Below are 20230 nucleotides of genomic sequence, written 5' to 3' on the forward strand. Positions count from 1 at the left end.
AATACCAAGACAATCTGATGTGCTTTGAAGAGGCCAACTTCGAGCAATGCACCTTTTCTGAACAGAAAGTGAGGCTTGATTTCAATGCAAACATGATTTTTTTTTTTTTTAGCTTATGAAAACATTCTGCTGTCACTTTGAACAATTCAGGAATTTATTGTCTGCAGAGCAGCTAAACTGAAACCTCAAAAGAAACTTCAAATCCAAGGAACAAAGGAGCTTCAGCTCTTCTAATGGTAATACTGAGTATATAGTGCTGTATAAAACTGAAGAAGCAGTTCTTCAGATTACAAGACACAGTGATGACGGAGTGAAATAATCACTTTAATGTTTTGCAGTTGTAGGTATAATCAGTAAATTTTAAAAACAAGTCTGCTCATATTCTGAGCACTTAAAAGACTCTCCCCTTTACTCTACTCTTTCTAACCCCCTATTAAATAACAAAAAGAACAAAAATAAAGTTTCTTTTTACATCGGCCTTTTCTTCAACTACAGAGATGCTGACATTCACTCGATGCTTAAAGTATGTTTTTAGCACAGAAAATGTTCCTTGCATAGGCAGGTGAATTTAACACTTAGAGCTTCCTTGCACTATTTAAAATAGTTTGAAGAAACTTATGGTTGATAAATACTTAGGTTTGGCGAAGGTCAGTGATTTTTATACATGGTCTTTTCTGCTTTATGGTTGTAAAGGCAGCAAGACACGGAAGCAGGACTACAAAAACATTTTCACCTTATGATAGATCTATACAAGGCACTTGTGATAAGCATGTCTGAGTGAAGGTCAGCAGGGACAGCTACACAAATGTTTCCCTGCTACCATGCTTTTGATTTCAGTAACTTGCGTGAAATGTGCTGTGAGGTTTAAGGATCTAAGCCCAAATTTCAAATTTTGGTGGTTTCAACTCATTTGTTGAAAGATTTCCAGAATCCTCACTCTTCTCCTCTTTTATTTCTCACTCTGCTGTCTGGAAAGGTTTCCTGTGAGATGGAGGCACCAGGTGCGAAGGTAGCGTGCCAGGCAGTTCATATCCATCCAGTTTAATCTTGATGAGATGTTTTGCTAAAGCAAACTCCTCCTCATCCAACATCCCATCACCATCACAGTCTGCAAGTTTCCAGATCTTCCCCAAGACACTATTGGGTAGTTTAGAAGTCACCATCTCCTTTTTTGCATTAATCCCAGATATTTTGCCATTAATTGGTGACAGAGTGTAGAAAATCTCATCATAAGCAGGTTTATCTTTGGCAACAACCCACTCGTCTTCATCAGCTCCTTCCTTAGCACCTTCTCCATAACCCTGGCCAAAAGGTCCTGCCATGGTGCCATCAAATGCTCCACCATGTACCATCTCCGTAGGCATATTGCTCTCCTCCTGTCTGATCAGGCTCATCAGGGAGGCAATTTTGGTGGCCAGCATATTATCCACAGCTTCAATTAGCTTTGGTTTCAAAGAATGAAATTTAGTGAAGTCACAAGTCTCCAACAGCTCCTGTCAAATGACAAAAGTTTCAGTGACAGTAGTTAGAAACATTTCCAATACATTGAAAAGGTTAAAGAATGGGCTTCAAATGAAAATAATGTTACCATTTGATGTAGTTTCCATAAATTAAACTCCTCTTGAAGGAGTAGCAAAGTTGACACATATGTACCATAGACCCAATATATTGATCAAACACACTAAGACAACTTTGCAACAGTGTATGAGCTCCTCTATTAAATTACATTTACAATATAATTTTCAAAATGGCAATGCATAAAAACATAGCAGTTGATTAATGTTACCCAACAACTTTCCATTTGGTGATTTTCTTCCAAACATCAAAGAAAGCATGCAAGTAGGTCCTCAGTCCTGCTAGCACTTATGCAAGTGTTTAAAATTAAAAATAAATCCAAGAGTTTACAGGACTGATCTGATTTTATAAAACTCTTGTTTGTGAATAAGTGTCCTTTACCAATAAAGAACAACTGAGATAGGATAGCAGCAGCAGCATTTCTATAGCAGTGTTGCCAGAACTCATGAAGTCACATGGTCCCTGACAAGTTTTCCTCTTCTACATAACTCCTACTAACCTCAGTGAGATGTTTAACTAGGTGGTACGTGCTATTCTAACAGAAGCCCAAGCATGTTTAACACCAGAGTGCTGGAAAATTCAAATGCTTTAGGCAATTACTGTATTATTTCTACATGCAAAATGCTAGCCAGGAAGAGACAGTTACAGTGGAAAAGTCTTAAAAAACCCTCAAACAATGCCCCTCAAAACCCCTCTCAAAATGGTGTTAAACTGCTTCAACAAATCTCATCTATCACCTCAGGGAGCTACTCCCATACATATCAGAACTACAGTGATATGAACCTGAGAAACCTGAAGCACAGGCAAGCTGCTTTGCCCATGCACACAGAACTTTGGATTTCTTAGACGAAAACTGCCAACCATCACTCTGTTCAGGTGTGAATCACCTGATTTGCAGCAACTGACAGTATAAATTTATGATATGCAATAAATCTTAGAAAACAAAGGTCAAACCCGCTATCTGTTTGGGCATAATTTTGTTTTCTCCCAATTTTGCTCCTCATTACAGAAGTGACTGATCTCTCATGTATATATTTGCTGCCATCTGCTGATGACTAAAAGGACAGAAGGTCTTATTCCTTATGGTAATTTCTATAGTCCTGTATCAGTGGATCCACACTAAGCAAGTTGCCAATTTTTTTTGTTCTGCACTGCTTCCAAGTCACATTAACCCCATAACAGACACATGACTGATTTTCACTTCAGCTGCTCTTTTGCTGAAGACCCAAAACTATGATACTGAGATACTTGGTCCTACCTTTTTCAACTTTGCAATTCTGTTGGAAAGTTAGTATTATTTCACGGAAATAGTAATTGATCATTTTACCTGCATTTTCTTGACTTCAGGGAAGTCCCCTGCTGAGATATGGTATTCCCTTTGCAGCTGGATGTAGATCTCTGGTAATCTGTTGATCAGTTCCTTCTTCTTGTTCTCTTTTCCAAATACAGAGGGCATTTCTTTTTTCAGATAGCTGATGATATAAGCATGAACCTAAGAAGAAGCAAAACTGAAATCAAGACTACTGTTTATCTACACTTATCATTAGTGTTCTTCACCCAGGTCATAAAAAGAAACAGAAATAATGTGTTTCCCTAAGTCAGCTCAAGGATAAGATATTATCAATGTTTGTTTATGGAACTTCATGTTTACAGGAACAGTTATCAAGTAGCTTTTGCCGCTTCCAGCATTCCTTTGGGGGGCAGAGCAAAAGTGAACATATTTAAAAGAAATACAGATGCACACTTGCATTTTAAGGAGAAGCATGGTTCAGCATTCTACCAGTACCAACAGTAAGAGAAAAAACAAGGCCCCAAAACCAAGTCCCGACACTACATGCATGGATTCTATCAGGGCACCAGCCATACTGGTCCACCTGTCTCAGTGGTAGCAATCTGTAAATCTATCTGCCTCACCAATTATTGTGGGAAGCAACGGGATAATGACTTAAACAATCAAAGTGTGCTAAGTGTCAGGGCTATCTAACTGAAGTGACACTGCATTCCTACCTATTTACTCCCAGAAAAGTGAGTACCTATAGTCTATACGCAGCCACCAGAGGATGACAGAGCAGTGTACTCTAAGAACAGCATGCCACAGCTGCCTTGCAAAACCTTAGGGAGAAAAGTAGAGCCTTTCCAGCATATAAGGAAAAACATTAATTTAGGATAACAAGTCTACACTGATACTTGCAGAGCTCTCTTCAGTTTCTCATCTGCCATGATCAAAATAATCCAGCACTGCCGTCAAAATATCCATCTTGCCCATGCACCCTCCCTTCCACCCTCACCCTGAGCCATTCATCTCTTCCCCTTTACCACCCTCCCACCACCTTTCACCACCAAAAGGATTTGCTTAGCCACACAGTGAGTGATCTGGTCCAGGGCAGAAATGGTGGTTGCACTTCTTAACTGAGGAGAGCTCACTTAGCCAGCTAATTGTGTGGACACTGATACTGGTTCTACACACAAGAGGGAAGCACAAAGGCAGCCTTCTTTTAGAAGCAATACACATCTATCAACTTCATGTAATCGAACTGCTTTCCTAAGCTCTGACCCAGCCAGGACCACTTAAGTCAAATGATATCCACAACAGGCTAAGTCTTCACAGAACCCAGGTCATCTTCATTAAAAAAGGATGCAGCTGTTTCCAAAACAGAAGTTACAATTTTCACAAACACAGAAAAAAATGTTAAAAAAAATAAGAGTGTCTATCAAACCGTTGAGCAGTAAAAAGTTGAGATTTTGAAGACTAGGGGAAGACAGACTATCACAAAAAAGCATCACTAGAAAAAAGCAATTATGTAGATGTAGTGGAAGTAGAATACTTAATATCTACCAAAACATGACAGAATGTGCCTTATGTGCCTTCTACAAACCTCACACAACCTGTACAGGGGCAGTGCTCTCCCATTCCTTTCCTTACTTATTTAGGAGACTTACTGCAAACAGGAAAAAAAAAAAATCTCTTTGTTTTTAAGGAAAGTGGTGTAACCAGTTTTTATTTGCATGTCTTAAGATCACAACTTTCACACAACAACACTTCCTCATACCTAAAAAGAGTGTATTTTAATTGCAGATGATTTAAATTTCTACATTTTCTATTAGAGTAGATACAAGTAATTCTCTAGAACGATAGAACTGATTCAACAAGGATATTTCTAAGAAAGTTTATAAATAATCTAAGTAGTTTTATGGATCTTATGTTTAAAATAATACTTCTGGCAAAACCAGACAAGTATGTTTATAGTTCACAAGCACTAACAGTTTCACATGTGTATGCTAAGTGATCTAAGGTCTGTCAGTATGGACATGTGTTTCTTGTAGATAAGAAGAGTTTCCATCTTCAAAATGGGAGAGTGAGTCACAGGACTTAAAAAAAGCCTAATGCCCAAATTTGACAGCAAGTTAAGTTTGCTTTTGTTTTTAGTTACTGTACATGTAAATGCTGTAAAAAAATGCTTGAGTGTCAGTAATTTTAAGTTCAGTTTGGAATATGACACTGGAAAGCTTACATTGCTGCTTGCCTGCAGATAAACAGTCTATTCCAGTTCCATAGCTGTCTAATTAGCATGCCCTATGAGCACTGAATTTTGTATTCACCTTTATATTTTATTTTAGATTACATAGGAACACCTAAAGACTATCCATCTGACACTTTTCCACTTCCAAAACAATTGATAACAAATGAAAGCAAAAAGCTGTCAACAACATCCACAAAACAGATTGAGATCATAGCAACTCTTATCATCATCAGGAACATGATTTTAAATTGAATTTTCAAAGAAGTAACTGCTATGGGGTGCCGTAAAGCTCAGGCACAAAAAACCCCTTTAATGTATCATTATATTCAGAGAGTTAATTAAGCCAACATAGGAAGTTGGCTTTGTTAACCTCACACAGCTATTCTTATATCAATGTAAGCACAAGTAATCTTCATTTTTGCTTAGAAGTCCACATGAAAATTTATTCCAGGACAGCTTCATTAACTCAACTCACATTCTATTTGATAACTGCCTAGGAAATTAGAATTTCTGTCTGGTACCACCATTTTTCTCCCATGAGAAGAAAGCACAGATGAAGCTAGTGTTGTTAAGCAGGGAGTCTGAAGATCAGTGTAAAATTTAACCAGAAGGTTTTACAAATAGGTAATTAAAACTTGGTCATAAATTACAAAGTTTTAAAATGACATCCACTCATTCATCAAAGATAACTAGAGACCTATCAAAAAAATTACAACTGATTGCTGAAAACCTGTTTAGACAGTCACATTGTTGTCACACACAGTCTGTCCACACACACTAGTTCGTGACTGTAAGTTGCACACAATGCATGTACTTCTCCACAGTCAAAAACAAGGGGAGCGGTGACTCATGTCACTACATGAGTCTGTAGGGACTACCTACAGTGGGGCACGTAACTCATGTTCCTGGATAATGAGAGATGTTTTTTTCCTGGAGATGATGACACAAAGTCTGCATCACCCAAGTGTCTCCGTGACTTGGAAGGAAGAAGATGTAATCTGAGAGGCTCAGATTGAAATTCTTCTCAATCTAATGCACAAGCACCTCTACAATTCATCAGTAGTTGTGCATCACCAAGACTGAGGCTTTTAATCAGTCTTGTATTGCAGGGCATAACATAAATGAATTTAGTCAAAGTGTTTTACCATAACAGATGACTGACAGTATGCATTAAGGTATTAATATGTAAAAAAGCATATGGAAGGTTGGTTGCATGTGAATAGTTTTGGTTGTGTTTTTTTGTGTCCTTCCCTCTCCCTCTTCTTCTTTTTTTTGTTTTTTTTTCAAGTGTTCTTTACATACAATTGTTAAAAAAAAAAAAAAAAAAAAAAAGGTTTATCTCCCAAAGGTAAATTTAGGATTACCTTACTGCACGGTGTTTAAGAAATAAAGTTCACTTCCCTGTTAAGCAAACAATAGCTTTAATGGCCTAAAAAGCATCAAATCCCTTCTCTAAAGTTAGAGACACATCCCAGTACACCTTGATTTCCTCCTACTTGCTTCTATATCCTGAGTGGTTATCTCTTCCTTGAAAAACTGACAGTTCAATTCATTTGCTGAAAACCACACAGTTTATATGTACAGGAAGATTGGGAAGAGTGAGAAAGGCTGCACTGAAAGAGACAGAAGAGACTAATCATTCAATTAATTTAGGTTTTTTTATCTTTTCTTACCTTTGCAAGTCTTGCTCTCTTAATGAGATCATTGAGTTTCCGCACAGCAGCCTTCTGGGGGAGACTCTGGATATCCTTGAAAAGATCCTGTGCCTCAGCTTCAAAGAGTCTTCGATTTTCTGTGTTTCGAAGAGGATGGGACCAGAAGGAGCCAATGTAGACCCGCAGCACCTCTGGAGTGTTGATCACCTTTCCCAGGGACCACATGAGTGCACCATAGACCCTCATCAGCTGCTGTGTGTCCACTTGGTCGGCCTTATTAAGCACCACTCGAATCTTGTCATCCTGGCCCCGGAATGACTTAATAGCCTCTGAAAACTCATCAGATATATCCAGCTTATGGGCATCAAAAAGGAGGATGATGCGGTCAACTCTCTCAGCAAACCACTGGAGGACTTGGCAGAAGTCATAGCCTGGAGGGAGAATAAACTATTCAGTCCTACCATTCAGAAAAGCGAGTCTCAGAGAAGGTAGGGCTGGGGATAGAGCACAGGGGGATCATAGCACCTACCTGGGGGAAAAGAGGAGATGGACCACCTAGAGGAGAGTGTTTGTGGACAATGTGGTCAGGATAACAGTATCCTACATTTCCTTAGACCAGTCTCACTATTAAGGCCTTTTGTTTTTATGACTGCCCTTCCCTCAACCTTGCCACCCATCTCTTACGTCACTATCGTCTGTGCTGCTGTGAGTTACTGTCTCTCACCCATGTCTGCCTCTTTCCAGGAGCTCTGGCTCCAGCAAAGCACGCAAGCTAAGCAGGTCTGTGGGGCTCTTATCATCACTGTTAACACTGGCCACTTTGGTAGCACTGCCTATCTGTACCAACAGGGAAAACAATGCAGGTGCAGCACTCCAGCACATCAGCAACTTAAAATAGTTGGATTTTAAAACCATTTCCAAACTCATCTCTCCTTGCATTGCAACACTTACTGTTACCTCTGCCACAGCTGACTCAGAGATCCAATTTACAAGTAATGTGTCTGCGTTGGTCATGGCTTTGGGGACATAACAGGTTACAGAACACAAGAAGTGACTTTTCTGTTCATCTGAAACAAACTTTTTGATGTTCTAAAGGAAAGCCTATTCATAGCACCTGCCTGAATGCTTTTGTAAGTGCAGCTGGTACCTAATCCACACAACAAAGAGTTATTCAGAAATGACACATTTAATCTGCAGAGTCACCGCTAGTGACGTGGCATTAGGCTTGGCATGGCTGTGACTCATCTTGTTTGAGTAAGGAATAGCAAGGTATGAGCTGGGAGCCAAGATCCCACCCCTCCTCTTTCTCTCAGAAAGAAATCAGAGCTAAAAGAGGGAGCAGTCAAAATGCAAGGACTGCTGTAAAGTAACCCAAACAGAATCAACTATTTTGCTCCCAGCAGCATACATTTAAATGCCAACAGCAAAGAAATCTCAGTTACCACCAGTGAGCCCTCCAGGGTGTCTTTGGTCATTTCTCAGCTGTACAAGATAAGCCTTTAAACCTCCAATCCCCCAGCAAAGAAAACCCACTTAGACTACTCATACCTGAGCCAATTATCTAAACACTTCATACACCTGGTAAAGATACAAGCAAAAGACTCTTCACCACTCCTCATTCTCCTGAGCATCTTTTAAATAGTATAAATAAGAGGTTATGAGGAAGTTGCAGGTCTTTAACAGGGAACCCAAAAGCAAATCAGCTTTTTTTTTGTTTGTTTTCCAGTAAAACCTGACTAAGTCCAACATCAAGAAAAGCAGACATACCTGAAATAGGAAAAAAAGGTGAACTCCAGATGTGTCATGGAGCATGCTTGTGCATGTTTAGCAACTCAGGAAAGAACTCAGTCTTAAATTTTTAAAAATTACAAATAGTATGTGAAATTAAATCTAGAAATTATAGTTAATAGTAAGAAAAATGTCCCCAGCTACCTGCTTTCCCTGCCCCTCCTCAAAAAACCCCAACAAAACAAAAACAAAACAAAAAGACAATAAGACTTCACTATAAATCCAGCACAGATATATCAAGCTGAAAGGAGAGGGCTAGGTTAAAAAGGTGTTACTAGGTTCCAAAAGGATGCAGGTCAGACTCATTATCTGGCTATTAAAAAAAAAGCAAAAAACCAATAAAGCCAACATAACCTTTCCCATTAAAAGGATTACTTTGTAAGGAATGCAAAATCTGGCCCCTTTCCAGATAACACTGCTCTAGTGCTTTCATATGTTTTATCCTGTGACCAGTTCCTGAAGGGCTCAACACAAGATGAAAGGTGGGGGCAAGGAGAAATGCTGCAAAAAATACAGGTGGAAGAGCTCTACACTAACAATCTAACCAAAACCAGTGTGAATAATTTATCTTTATGAAAATTTAGCCAGAAAGAAAGGGAGAAGCAAGATCTTGCATGCCACTTGCATGTCAAAACATGGTTGCACCAGTGCACAGATCTGAGCTACACAATAACCTGTTCTGATTTCACTCACGTAGAAGGAAATATACTTGAAATGAAATACATAAAATTGCAAAATTAAGGAAGTTAAATCTATTAAGTTTTCCACAAATGGGTATGTGAGAAGGTGAATTATAAGGCTGGTTAAATAAGTATATAAATTCCCATCACACATTTGATGGATTTTGAACTGTAAAAGCAATGGTACAGTCAAGAGGTTGTTGTTAACTAGCAATAAATTTGTTTAATATACAAATTAAATATTGATGAGCATTTATTAGAAGTTAACCCATTTAATAAACAGATTCACTGGTTACACATTAGAGCATATCTGAATTACAGAGAAGTGATATACAGTTAAATATTTCAGCAGTGAGACACAGCACATTTAGGATCCTGTCACATAACAGTACCTGTGTGTGGATTAGGGCTTTCAAAGTTGAGCAGTACTAGGTCAACACTGGTAGTTTGGAAAACTTAGCCAAAAATATTTGATGTCGATGCTTCTCAGCTCCTTGTTGCTCTACTGTTGCTATTTCTTCAGAGGTTTGGTCCCAGTGACTGGTGTCAGCACTGATATCCAGCCTGAGGATCTATGTCTCACCAGGTACAACATCTACTTGCAAATGCATATTAGAAAGTCACAAGTCACCCTTGTACCCACTAGCAGCACTGCAGAGCTTTTGAGCTCATCCCAAGCTGCAGGGACGGAATGAGCTGATGCCTCTGGGAGAGGCATAACTGTCAGGCATCAGTAAGGGGCTGAGCAGAGACCACAGAGGAGAACAAAATGAAATAATGTGGAAGAGATTTAAAAAGTTGGGAGAGAAACTGCACGTGGTTACCAGCTCTGGAAACACTGATGACAGGAATGATCATGAGCTCTCGTGTCATTAGCACAGGACAAAGCACCAGCCCCGTGCATGACAGCCACCAGCCACACTCAGATACAGCTGTGCAATCCTGCAGTATGAGCATAGGTCAATTTTCTGTTAGTAATACAGATGTAAACAAACGATAGGCTCTCCCTTGTGGGCCCAAGGTCAATAATTTCTGACTTGCCCTAAGTTTTTGCAACTTAGAAAACAATTAAGGAGGCTTGATGGGCTCCACCCATCCCCTGCGAGCACAGACAGCCAGAGCATCCAGTTTTTCCACCCCTGGGGCTGGTGCCACTGGCACAGCAGAAGAGAGGCACCTCTCAGATGAATGCTGCAATGAGGAGCCTCCAAGCTCAGAGAGCAGTACTTGCTCACCAGATGAATCAGGAGTGGGCAAAGTGCTGGAGCGATCCCAACTGCCATTGCTGGTCTACATACCACAAAACTGAGGGAATTTGGATGTGGACAGGACTGCCATTCTCCCCTGCCCAATCTGTTGTTCTTCTAATGATTTGCCACAGGTGAGCATCTAAACTTCCCAGTCTTTCAAATGGAGCTCAGTCCCACATGGAAAGATGCACTTTTTGCTGTCCAGGGTGGAAGTTTCCAGTTACGTTCATGAAAGCCTGTCTCAATCCAGCACTTGGGGATAACAATCCTACTGCACTGCTGTAACCCTAGGGAGAATGTACAGTCTCACCGAAAGGGAAAGCCTGACACAATGCTGCAACTATATACACCACCTCACTCAATCCATGACTACATGTTCACAAGCCAGACTGAACTGAAACAATTACCTGTATTTAAGTAACTGCAGTTTTAAAAATGCAAGCTAACCAATATCCTCCATTTTCCTCTGAGCTCTTTTCCCATACTCCTTGAAACTCTTGCCTTCATGCCACTCAACGATGAACCAACCCTCACCCTGTTCTAAAAGCAGTTCCTCCCCACACCCTGCCAGACGTTGCTTCTTCTTCCTCCTCTCTTTATGCTCATTGTTCCTTCCAAACCCTGCACACCATACGCACGTTTCTGTCTGACACGGGTTTTGTCAACGTCATCAGTGATGCTGCACAAGCAGCACAGTGACAAGCACTGTCTGGCTGGGGACAATGCTGGCACACGTCTGAGGCAGGAAGCTTCTGGCACATCCTCCTGCCGACAACAGGAGCGGGAAAGGTGTGTCAAGAGAGACAGCTTCGAGTGTTGCACTCTGTGTATATTTTTGACCCTTCAGAAATCTATCAGCTCCTTCATCCGTGGCCCGGATACTTTTCAGAGTTATAAATAAAGTATGCTGGGAAGTAGTGCATATCCTGTATTTTTATATAGTCCCTTTCCTGTTTTCCTGCATTTTAAAACTGAAAGTTAACATTTGATTGCTTTGTTGGTCTCAGTAAGCTTCACTTTACTCCTAGTGATACCTGTCAAATTCTATTATTACGCAGGTGTTACATCCTATTCATAGGTAAATAGTTAAGCAGCTGCTCATGGGAAATTGGAATAAACCACCAACAGCAAAGAGAGAAGGTTTTATACTGAGGTCCTGTAATGTTATTCTTCCATCAAACACATTTAAAAAATCATCAATAAGAAAAGTTGCTGCTCACCAATGTTAGAAACAAGCTAAACTTCTAGAAAAGTAATTTAAAAACTCAGATGTGAGCAGACACCAATAGGATGCATAACAGAAAGCATCTAAATACTTATTAGCTGTTATTAAATGTCATATTCCATTACTGAATTATGAAAAATCTCATCTTGTATATATTACCTAGAAAGTAGCAGCATGATTCATAAGAAAAACAAAAGTTTAAGAGAGAAATAGAAATAAACTGAAAACTTAAGAAAATTGATGAACTATAAACTTTTGAAATACAAAAATTGTCAGCAAATAAATTCTGAAGAATCACTCTGTATATTTAGAGCTTTCCTGACAAGCACAGAAAAGCATCCCTATGTTTAAGTCTGTAATCACCTTCACAGTGAAAAGAAATGGCAGTTCCCATACTGAAGCATAGCAGTTGCAACCTTTTTCAGTGAGAAGCAGCCAGTGAATTTAATGGGAAACAACACACATTTTGTACAAAAAAATAACTTTGTTGCTCTGAAGGTGTGCAAACAGAAGCTTGTCTGTCAGAAACAATTTAGGAACAGCAAAAAACTTCCCGTAGAATCTGGCTTACATTTGCACACGGCGATTTAAAAAATAATCTAAGCAACTCAAACTTCAAAATGTGCAAAATTGGACTTGTAGCATAAAATATGTTGAAGTCAGTCCAACTCCTTCAGGAAGGTGGTCAGACAGGCCTTCCTGTGCGCAGCACCACAGGACAAGTCAAGTTTGAACTCCACAAAGCCGCCTGTATGGAAACTGCATGAGCAGCCCAAAAGTCATACAGAGGAAATGTACCTGACTGCGCAGTATTTCAGACATGCCTAAGCATAAGAGCATGCAATAGGTGCATGCAATATGTCCATACAGCGACTTGTAGGTACTTCAACAGAGAGAACAGTTCTCTAAAGCTGATTCCCAAAACCTTATTTATGGTACAACCACAGCGGTTAAAGCTAAACAGCACACAGGAGAACCACATTTATGATAAAAGAACTATGCCAAGTTATGTGTTTGAAAAAAAAAAAAATAAATAATGAAATGCAAACTAGTCAAGTTAAAGCCTGTGAAACAGATAAATTTGAGGTTATCACTGAGCCCTGTCAACTTAGGTGAAAGTCTACCGTATCAAAGGACAGCCGAGATAGTCCATAGAAACAACTGACAAGGCACATACCATCAAAAAATGGAGTTTCTGAACAATAAAGAAACAACAGTTGTACATTTTGTTAAGTCACAAGAACAAAGGACCACCAGTGAAACATAACCTGGAGTGAAATACAACTCTGTCCCACACATGAAGTCTGGGACTTCCACAGTCTCTCTCTCTCTTCCACAGCAGTCTCTAATGGTGTTGAATTTTCTCATACAGTTGCTCACTTCTTCAGTGGCATATTAGTATGGTGCTCTGGTTTTCTGCTTCTTTCGTGTTCACTTCCATACTGTTATGAAAGTGGCAACAAACACTTAAATGCCAAGCATCATTTTCCCTTGATTTCACAAGCAGAGAGAAGTTTTTCTTGGTAGAGGAAAAAAGGAGCTGGAATCCACAACAGAGATGCAGAAGTAGGAGATTTAATACCATCTTTGATTTTATCAGGCTCTCAAGTGTAAACTGAGATTTAAACATTTTGTGGACATCTTACAGGAAGATTTTTCAGGATTATAGATTGTTAGTTATACACTTGGTTATTTCTGCCTAGAAATAAGAGCACCAACGTGCAGTATGTGTTTTACTCATCTGGTTTCACAACATTCAAGCCCTTGCTTGCACAGATGCAGAGCACTCATGCTGTTCACCTCTACTAGTTCACAAGTATATAACCTACAGGAAAACATAGCTCTGTCCCCATGATGAGTGCTTTACATGACTATATGAACAATAATGATGACAAAAACCCCACATTCTGTCACTGAACAAAGAATCCAGACATCTAGTAGACTAGTTCACTAAGCAAGCATAGTTTAGATTACAGTCCTAAGAAGTTAGTGCAATGTAAAGATAAGACTGCGGTTGCACAGGTGCCATATATTATGCTCATTCCAGGATTTCCTCAAAAAAATCACAGGTGTGATGTTAAAAAACTGATTATTTTCCCTCCCACAGACATGAAGCAAGTTTCTGTTTCTTAAGCGAAGATCTGAGGGCATAAGCCACACACTGGATCACTACCATTTACATCAGAAATCTCAGACATGCAGTTAAATGCAGCTAATGAAAACAAGGAAGAAAGTTATTTACATTACGCTGTTTTGTTTTAATAGTTTCTCAAAGGCAGGCTAATTTCTTAAACAGCATGTTAAAACCAGGGTTCAGTTCTTTGCAGAATTTTCATTTTATTAAAAATATTCTCATTCCCTCTTCCTCCTGCTAAATTAGCTCTTTTGACTGAAAACTGTATTATGGCACGACTGAGTGACCTTAAGAAGCAACACTAGCAGCTGTGCCTATAAAAAAAAGCACCTTACTTAAAGCCCAACCCTCTCAGTTTTTAAACATGACCTACTTGGAGAGCTATAGCTATTATGAAACATTTCTTCATTCATGAACTTCATTAGTATATATAAGTCTTTTATTATTTGTGGAAAGCAATTAAAAAGATGGAAATAAGGCTTTTTTTCAGGAGTGTCAAAGCGCTAATTAGTCAGCAGACCATGCAACCATAGCCATTTTGCAGCCATAGGAGCCACATGATAGAAATCCCAACCCCACCAGTTTTCAAGAGGAAAAAATTCCAAGCCCTACATCCAGCCTTAAGACATTGGTTTAACAGGCCTTGTAGTAAGAAAGTTTGAGACACAGCATCACACAATACCACTAAAACAAGCCCTCAACAGATTACGATGACTTGTCCAGCATAGCAAAAATAGGGAGTTTGGTTATTTTCAAGCCCTGCAACTCACCTCTGCTGATGCGCTGCTTCTCTCCAGAGAGAATGCCAGGGCTGTCTATGATACTGATGCTCTTCAGTACCTGGTTAGGTAACTGAGAACACATGAATCTGCAGGAAAGGAGGAGAAAACATTAACAAGAGCTCTAGCTCTCATACAGATCGTCCCTTGAGAGCTTCCCTTTATGTATCTGCTTTTAGAAAGACTCAAGTGAGATAAAAAAAAATAAAAAATTCTGAAGTCTTAATGTATCCCTATGTTTGGCAACCATACATGTTTAAGAAAAAAAAAAAGTAAGCAGAGAGCTTCTCATAAAAAAGAAAACACAGGAAAACCTTGTAAAACCGCATGTCTGGGTGCTGATAAAAATACAAATTTTGCAAGAGCTGACAACACATATGTCACGTTAAAAAGACTCCTTAAAACAAACAATCTGCTAGGACCAAAATTAGCATACACAAGAAAAAAATCTTCATATACTCCAACTTTTGCCCAAATTCAAAGAGATTCAAACAAAACGGGAAGCAGGCAGGAAGGCATACTGACGATATCTTTATATTCCAGTCACTGGCAAGTCACCCTCTCACCTGCTCCGGCACCATTTGAACCGTCCCGTCTCTAACCCACCACCCTCCTTAGGTGGGGCTTGTGGAGGACTGAAAACAACATTCTTTCTCACACAAACCGAGCAAAAGCTTTCACGCTGCCAGAACTGAGACTTCAAAATTACACACAGCATGCTCTAAACAGTAGCATGGTCTAAACAGTAACATCCTGCCTCTGCGAAAGGAGACAAATTCAATGGTGGCATTATGAAAAAGAAATAATCCACCAGGCCTCTCAAGAGCTGTGGAAAGTACTTTGTGTGTTAAATTCGAACTACTCTTATGCTTGGGGGATAGTTCACGACTGAAGAACTTCACCTCCCTCCATCATAAACTGCCTTTAGAGATTTGCATAAGAGTTTAATCTTCTTATCGGGCAGCAGCTGATAAGGCACACAAGGCCTGCCCTCCTCCTGAGAGCTGCCCAGAGACAGCCCAGCACAGCCTTGAGCTGCAGGCTCAGGCTGCAAGATGGCCACCCTGCAGCAACCCATGGCTGTAGAGAGAACACTACTTCAAGAAATAGCATATCACAGACAACACCTTTTAACCATGCCAAGGTCCAACAAGAATGTTAAGACCAAAGATAATCAGGGTCAGGAAGAGTTCAGGCAGTCAAATATCAGATACAAAATGTAAGATGTATCAGAATTTGGAAGCTATTGTTGGACAGATAATGATCCAGATGATTCAAAGGAAATAATGAAAAAAAGAATCCTTACACCTTGCTTCACCTTGTCTTTCAGGTGACCTTGTAATAATGAGTCTGTAACAAAAGCACACAGCATCCCTTCTTGGGTACAACAGAAACAGCAGCATCAGCTACACTGCTTCCTGAAGCCCAAGAGGGGATAAGGAAATAGCAGTCATCTTGGCTCAGTAAAACCTTAGGATATGTAAAAAGCGCTACCTTTTTTTTTTGTGTGTGGGGGGTTTTTTGTTTGGGGGTTTAGGTTTTTTTTGTGGAAGATGAGGTATAGAAAATACTGCATATTTGAAGCAAACTCGTTCACCAAGGCTAATTTTCTACTCGCTTAAGAGATGCTTTTCAAAGAGAAGTGAGGTACTATTGAATAAAATAACATTTTTTGAACTTTCCAAAACCTGACATCAACCATTCCAAAAAAAAAAAAAAAAACATCACTACTATGTATAAAATGAAGTAGCTTTGATAAATTTGGAAGTGTGAAGACTGAATTTTCATATGTGTGTTTTCTTATCACTTTATTTCAACATCAGAAAGCCCAGAACTTGTTTAGTATCACTGAGATGTTTCTAGGCCTATTTTATGGGAAGATGGGCGCCATTATTCCAGCTGGACAATAGCATTTTGACTTGGGCATCACCCAAACTTGGACAGCTGGAGAAGGCCATGCAAGAAAATAAATAAATGGCCTCAGAAACATAAAGACAATGCAGTCTTTGCAGCCATCATTTGTGGCTAGACAGTTAGCTAGACAGATGATTTAGCAAAAAAAAAAAAAAAAAATTGTGTACCATTCATCCAAACAAACAAAGAGCATTATTACATGTGCTATGTAAATATTTGAATATTGTGCAAAATACTATTTACAGTATAATTATATTAACTTGTCATAGAGAACACAATGGTGGGGAAAGAGAGAAACAGAATAGTGATCTGGAGGACAGGACTGAGCCAATAATCTCATAGAAAGGGGCTTTAGACCACAGAATTATTATTTAAAATGGGACTTGACTGCAGCTGCCCACAGCACATATTCTTATCTCTCAGCAAAGTGATAGCCAAGCCAATGATAAGCAGCTTTCTTCTGTGAATAAGCACCGTAAAAGATAAGACTGGACATGACGAACTTTTAACACATATGCCAGCATTTATCGGCCAAACAGGAAAGTTTATTGTTAAAAGAGAACCAATTTAGATAAACTGGCTTGCAAAGCCAGGCCTCCATGTCAAGCTACCATCAAATACAGGAAGAAAACAAGGCAATTGCTCACACAATGTGAACAAAGTTATTAATAACTTTTAACTGGAAATATTTAGCTTGCTGCTTAAGTTACCTGCAGCAATATTCACAGTCCCTGAACAACTCTTCCCTTTTTCCCAAATACACAGCAGAGGCTAATGCTATCGTCCTGGTCTATGGGACTGCTTGAAGAGCAGTTAATCAAAATAAAACACTTAACAGCTCCAATATGTATTTATCCAGAAGGCATACTCCTATATTATCCATTCTTGTGGGCCTTTTTACAATTCACAATTTTAAAGAGCTATACCAAGATCTCTGGTGAGAACAATGCAAAGGAGCAAGACAGCATCATAGGGAAAATATTTTTTTTCCTTTTTTTTGGATGGTAGCTTTTAATAATACTACTATAATCTTATCAGTTTTATTGAGCAGGAGAATTTGTGCCTGAACTGATCTTGAGTTCCAGCTGGTGTAATGCCTTATAAACGAGTCAGCTGGTGGAACATTTCAGTGATTTTCTGTGTATTGGTTTTAACAATGATTTTCTGTTCAGATAACTGAATATATCTATGCTAGTACCACCCTATCTAGTACTGCTTTTTTTTTTTTAATTCACTTGAACTGCCACCACTCCTGCTTGTATTTGAGTATTTATTCCATGCTGTTCAAAACAAACACAGCAGGTAAAAAAAAAATTGTAAAAACCATTGATACTTGAAGATGGTATCAAGTAGAAATTTAAACATAAAAATCAAAAGACAGCAAGCAAACCGATCTCACCTGTTCAGGAAAGCATTTCCAAAGCGGCTGAGTTTGCGGAACGGCTTCTTAGGATCAACAACTAGGGCATTTCCAGGAATGTTTCCTTCGGAATCTCCATACATCACAGCAATAAAAGAATCCGTGGTAGGCTCTGGACCAATCCGCATGCCTGGAAAATCTTGTTCGAGCAGGTATCTAGAGATGGAGAATACATGAAGTAACAGAACAAATGACTGGGAACTATGGCAAAAGTAAGTACCTATAATTCGCTTGAAAATTCCCAAGGATATACACACTCTAGAATAATAAAATCACATTTTTCCTGCATTTCATTATTTCTATTTACTAGAGGAAAAAAACCAAATAAACAACCAACCAGAAAAACCAAACTGAATTCCAATTTTTCACGACAACCAGGTTGTGGATAGGATAGGATAGGATAGGATAGGATAGGATAGGATAGGATAGGATTAAGTAAACCCCTTTACAAAAACAGAGTGGAAAGTATTCCCCCAACTGCAGCACCTGAACCATTCAAGTGGATGCCTCTACCAGTGATCTCAGTGCTGTAGATTACACAACAAGATATCGCCCCTTTTGTGTGTGTTTTCAAGCCTATGCAAGTGCTGCTGGTAATAAAAGGGAGCAATTTGAAACAGCACATATGAGCAACATCAGTTTGCTGACAGATCTAACCCTTCGATGAACTCAGTATGATTTTACTAACTTTAACTCATCTTACCACAGGCAGAGACAACTAAGTTATGAGACAATACAGTTAAATCTGCTTGGGAGTGAGGAAAGGATTTTTTTCTTTGAGACCCACAGATGAAAATAATCGTTAACTAAGTCAGACCTGCAGAACTTGAGGTAACGTACTTCAAGAAGCATCAAGTCAGGCAGCACTGTACCAAGAGAAACCATCTTGTGTCTCCCTCTGAGTAGTCCACTCAGAGATGCAGTCAACACATACTCAGTGGACCAAGTCTGATACACCAAGTCTTAACAGACAACAAGCTCTCAAATGAAGGATGTGTGTATTTACATGCTAAAGCTTAATGGAACTGGAACATGTATTTATAGAAAAAGCTTGTCTGCATCCCTTCCTGGATGGCAAGTGAGAAGCAAGAGAAGCCCCAAGCCTATAAAGCGAGCCTTCAGTTTAAAACTTTCCTCCAGCCTATACTATGACAAATGCCACTTTTCAAAAACAGAAGCAGACAACCCTGCTTAACTTTAAAGCATGAGTGCTATTGTCCTCATTCACAACAGCACCATCTTGAAAATATTTACCTCGAGACTAAGACCAAATTGTTTTGAAGTATGCTGTAATGTAACATTACAGGAGCATTAAAATTCTCCAATTAACTCAAGTCATCTCAGACTTATTAATTCCATGGGTTCCACGTCACCCTGGAGTTCTTAGAAAAACCCCGCAATTTTAACCAACTACAATTTAACTTTTTACATAATCAAAGCTGGATTTAAACGAGAATTCTTCTTCAGGCACAAGTGATGTCCCTACATCCAATGACAGCACTAGTTAGGTTTGAGCACATCTGTATTAACATTGGTCTTTGAATAAGGGGTTTGTCCTGGCCCTTACTCCAACAGCACTATGCCTGTTCTGCTATAATTTCATAAACCAATATTGATTTGAGAGGTCTTGCAAACTGTTTTTGCTACAAAAAACATTCTCCAAAGTGTCTGTACTTGCTAAACAATCTCTGTCTTGAAATTCAATATCCAAACATTCCCAGACTTTATAGATCACTGCACAGAAGCTGAATTTAAGGAACTAAATTTCAAAGATCTTTTTCCACTAGCCTTAGCAAACTGGCTTCAATCAGCTCAACCTATGATCTGGGAGGCTTAAAGCACAGAACAGTTATTTACATGAGATCTCCTGCAGCTTTCTGCCACCAAACAAACGAACAAAAAAAAAAAAAATTAAAAAAAAATCAATGCCAAGAAGTGTGGGAAAGGAAGAACATAAGGAACAGTCACGCCAGAACATGTCAAGTCAATTTGTTCTACTTCTAGAATAAGCTGTACCTAATTCATAGTAACAGGGAAATAAAACTAACCCCTCTCCCAAAGCAAAAAAAACAACACTCAAACCTCTCTGCACATGCAGGAGGCAGCAGATCCCTCATTTTATGCAGTAGATCAACAACACTCAAAACTCTCTGCACATGCAGGAGTGTACAAGGCAGCAGATCCCTCATTTTATGCAGTAGATCATGTAAAAAAATTAAGAAGACAAAACTCTTGATAGCTCAGCAGCTGAACATTTTATGCATGGAAACCCAGGACTTTCAAGTGTTG

At 39.2% G+C, this 20230-nt stretch overlaps 1 protein-coding gene across 1 annotated transcript; it reads right to left on the reverse strand.

Moving 5' to 3' along the window:
- Nucleotides 1-956: 956 nt before the first annotated feature.
- LOC104520397 (EH domain-containing protein 4) lies at nucleotides 957-18097 on the reverse strand (the record flags this gene model as incomplete). The annotated part of the gene is made up of 5 exons (XM_010162084.1): nucleotides 957-1493; nucleotides 2903-3067; nucleotides 6770-7182; nucleotides 14599-14696; nucleotides 17921-18097. Coding segments are annotated over 5 exons (1390 nt in total), but the record flags the coding sequence as incomplete, so codon positions are not given.
- Nucleotides 18098-20230: the final 2133 nt, after the last annotated feature.

This window comes from Antrostomus carolinensis, unplaced genomic scaffold (assembly GCF_000700745.2).
Source record: "Antrostomus carolinensis isolate BGI_N321 unplaced genomic scaffold, ASM70074v2 scaffold2742, whole genome shotgun sequence".
Taxonomy (NCBI): Eukaryota; Metazoa; Chordata; class Aves; order Caprimulgiformes; family Caprimulgidae; genus Antrostomus; species Antrostomus carolinensis.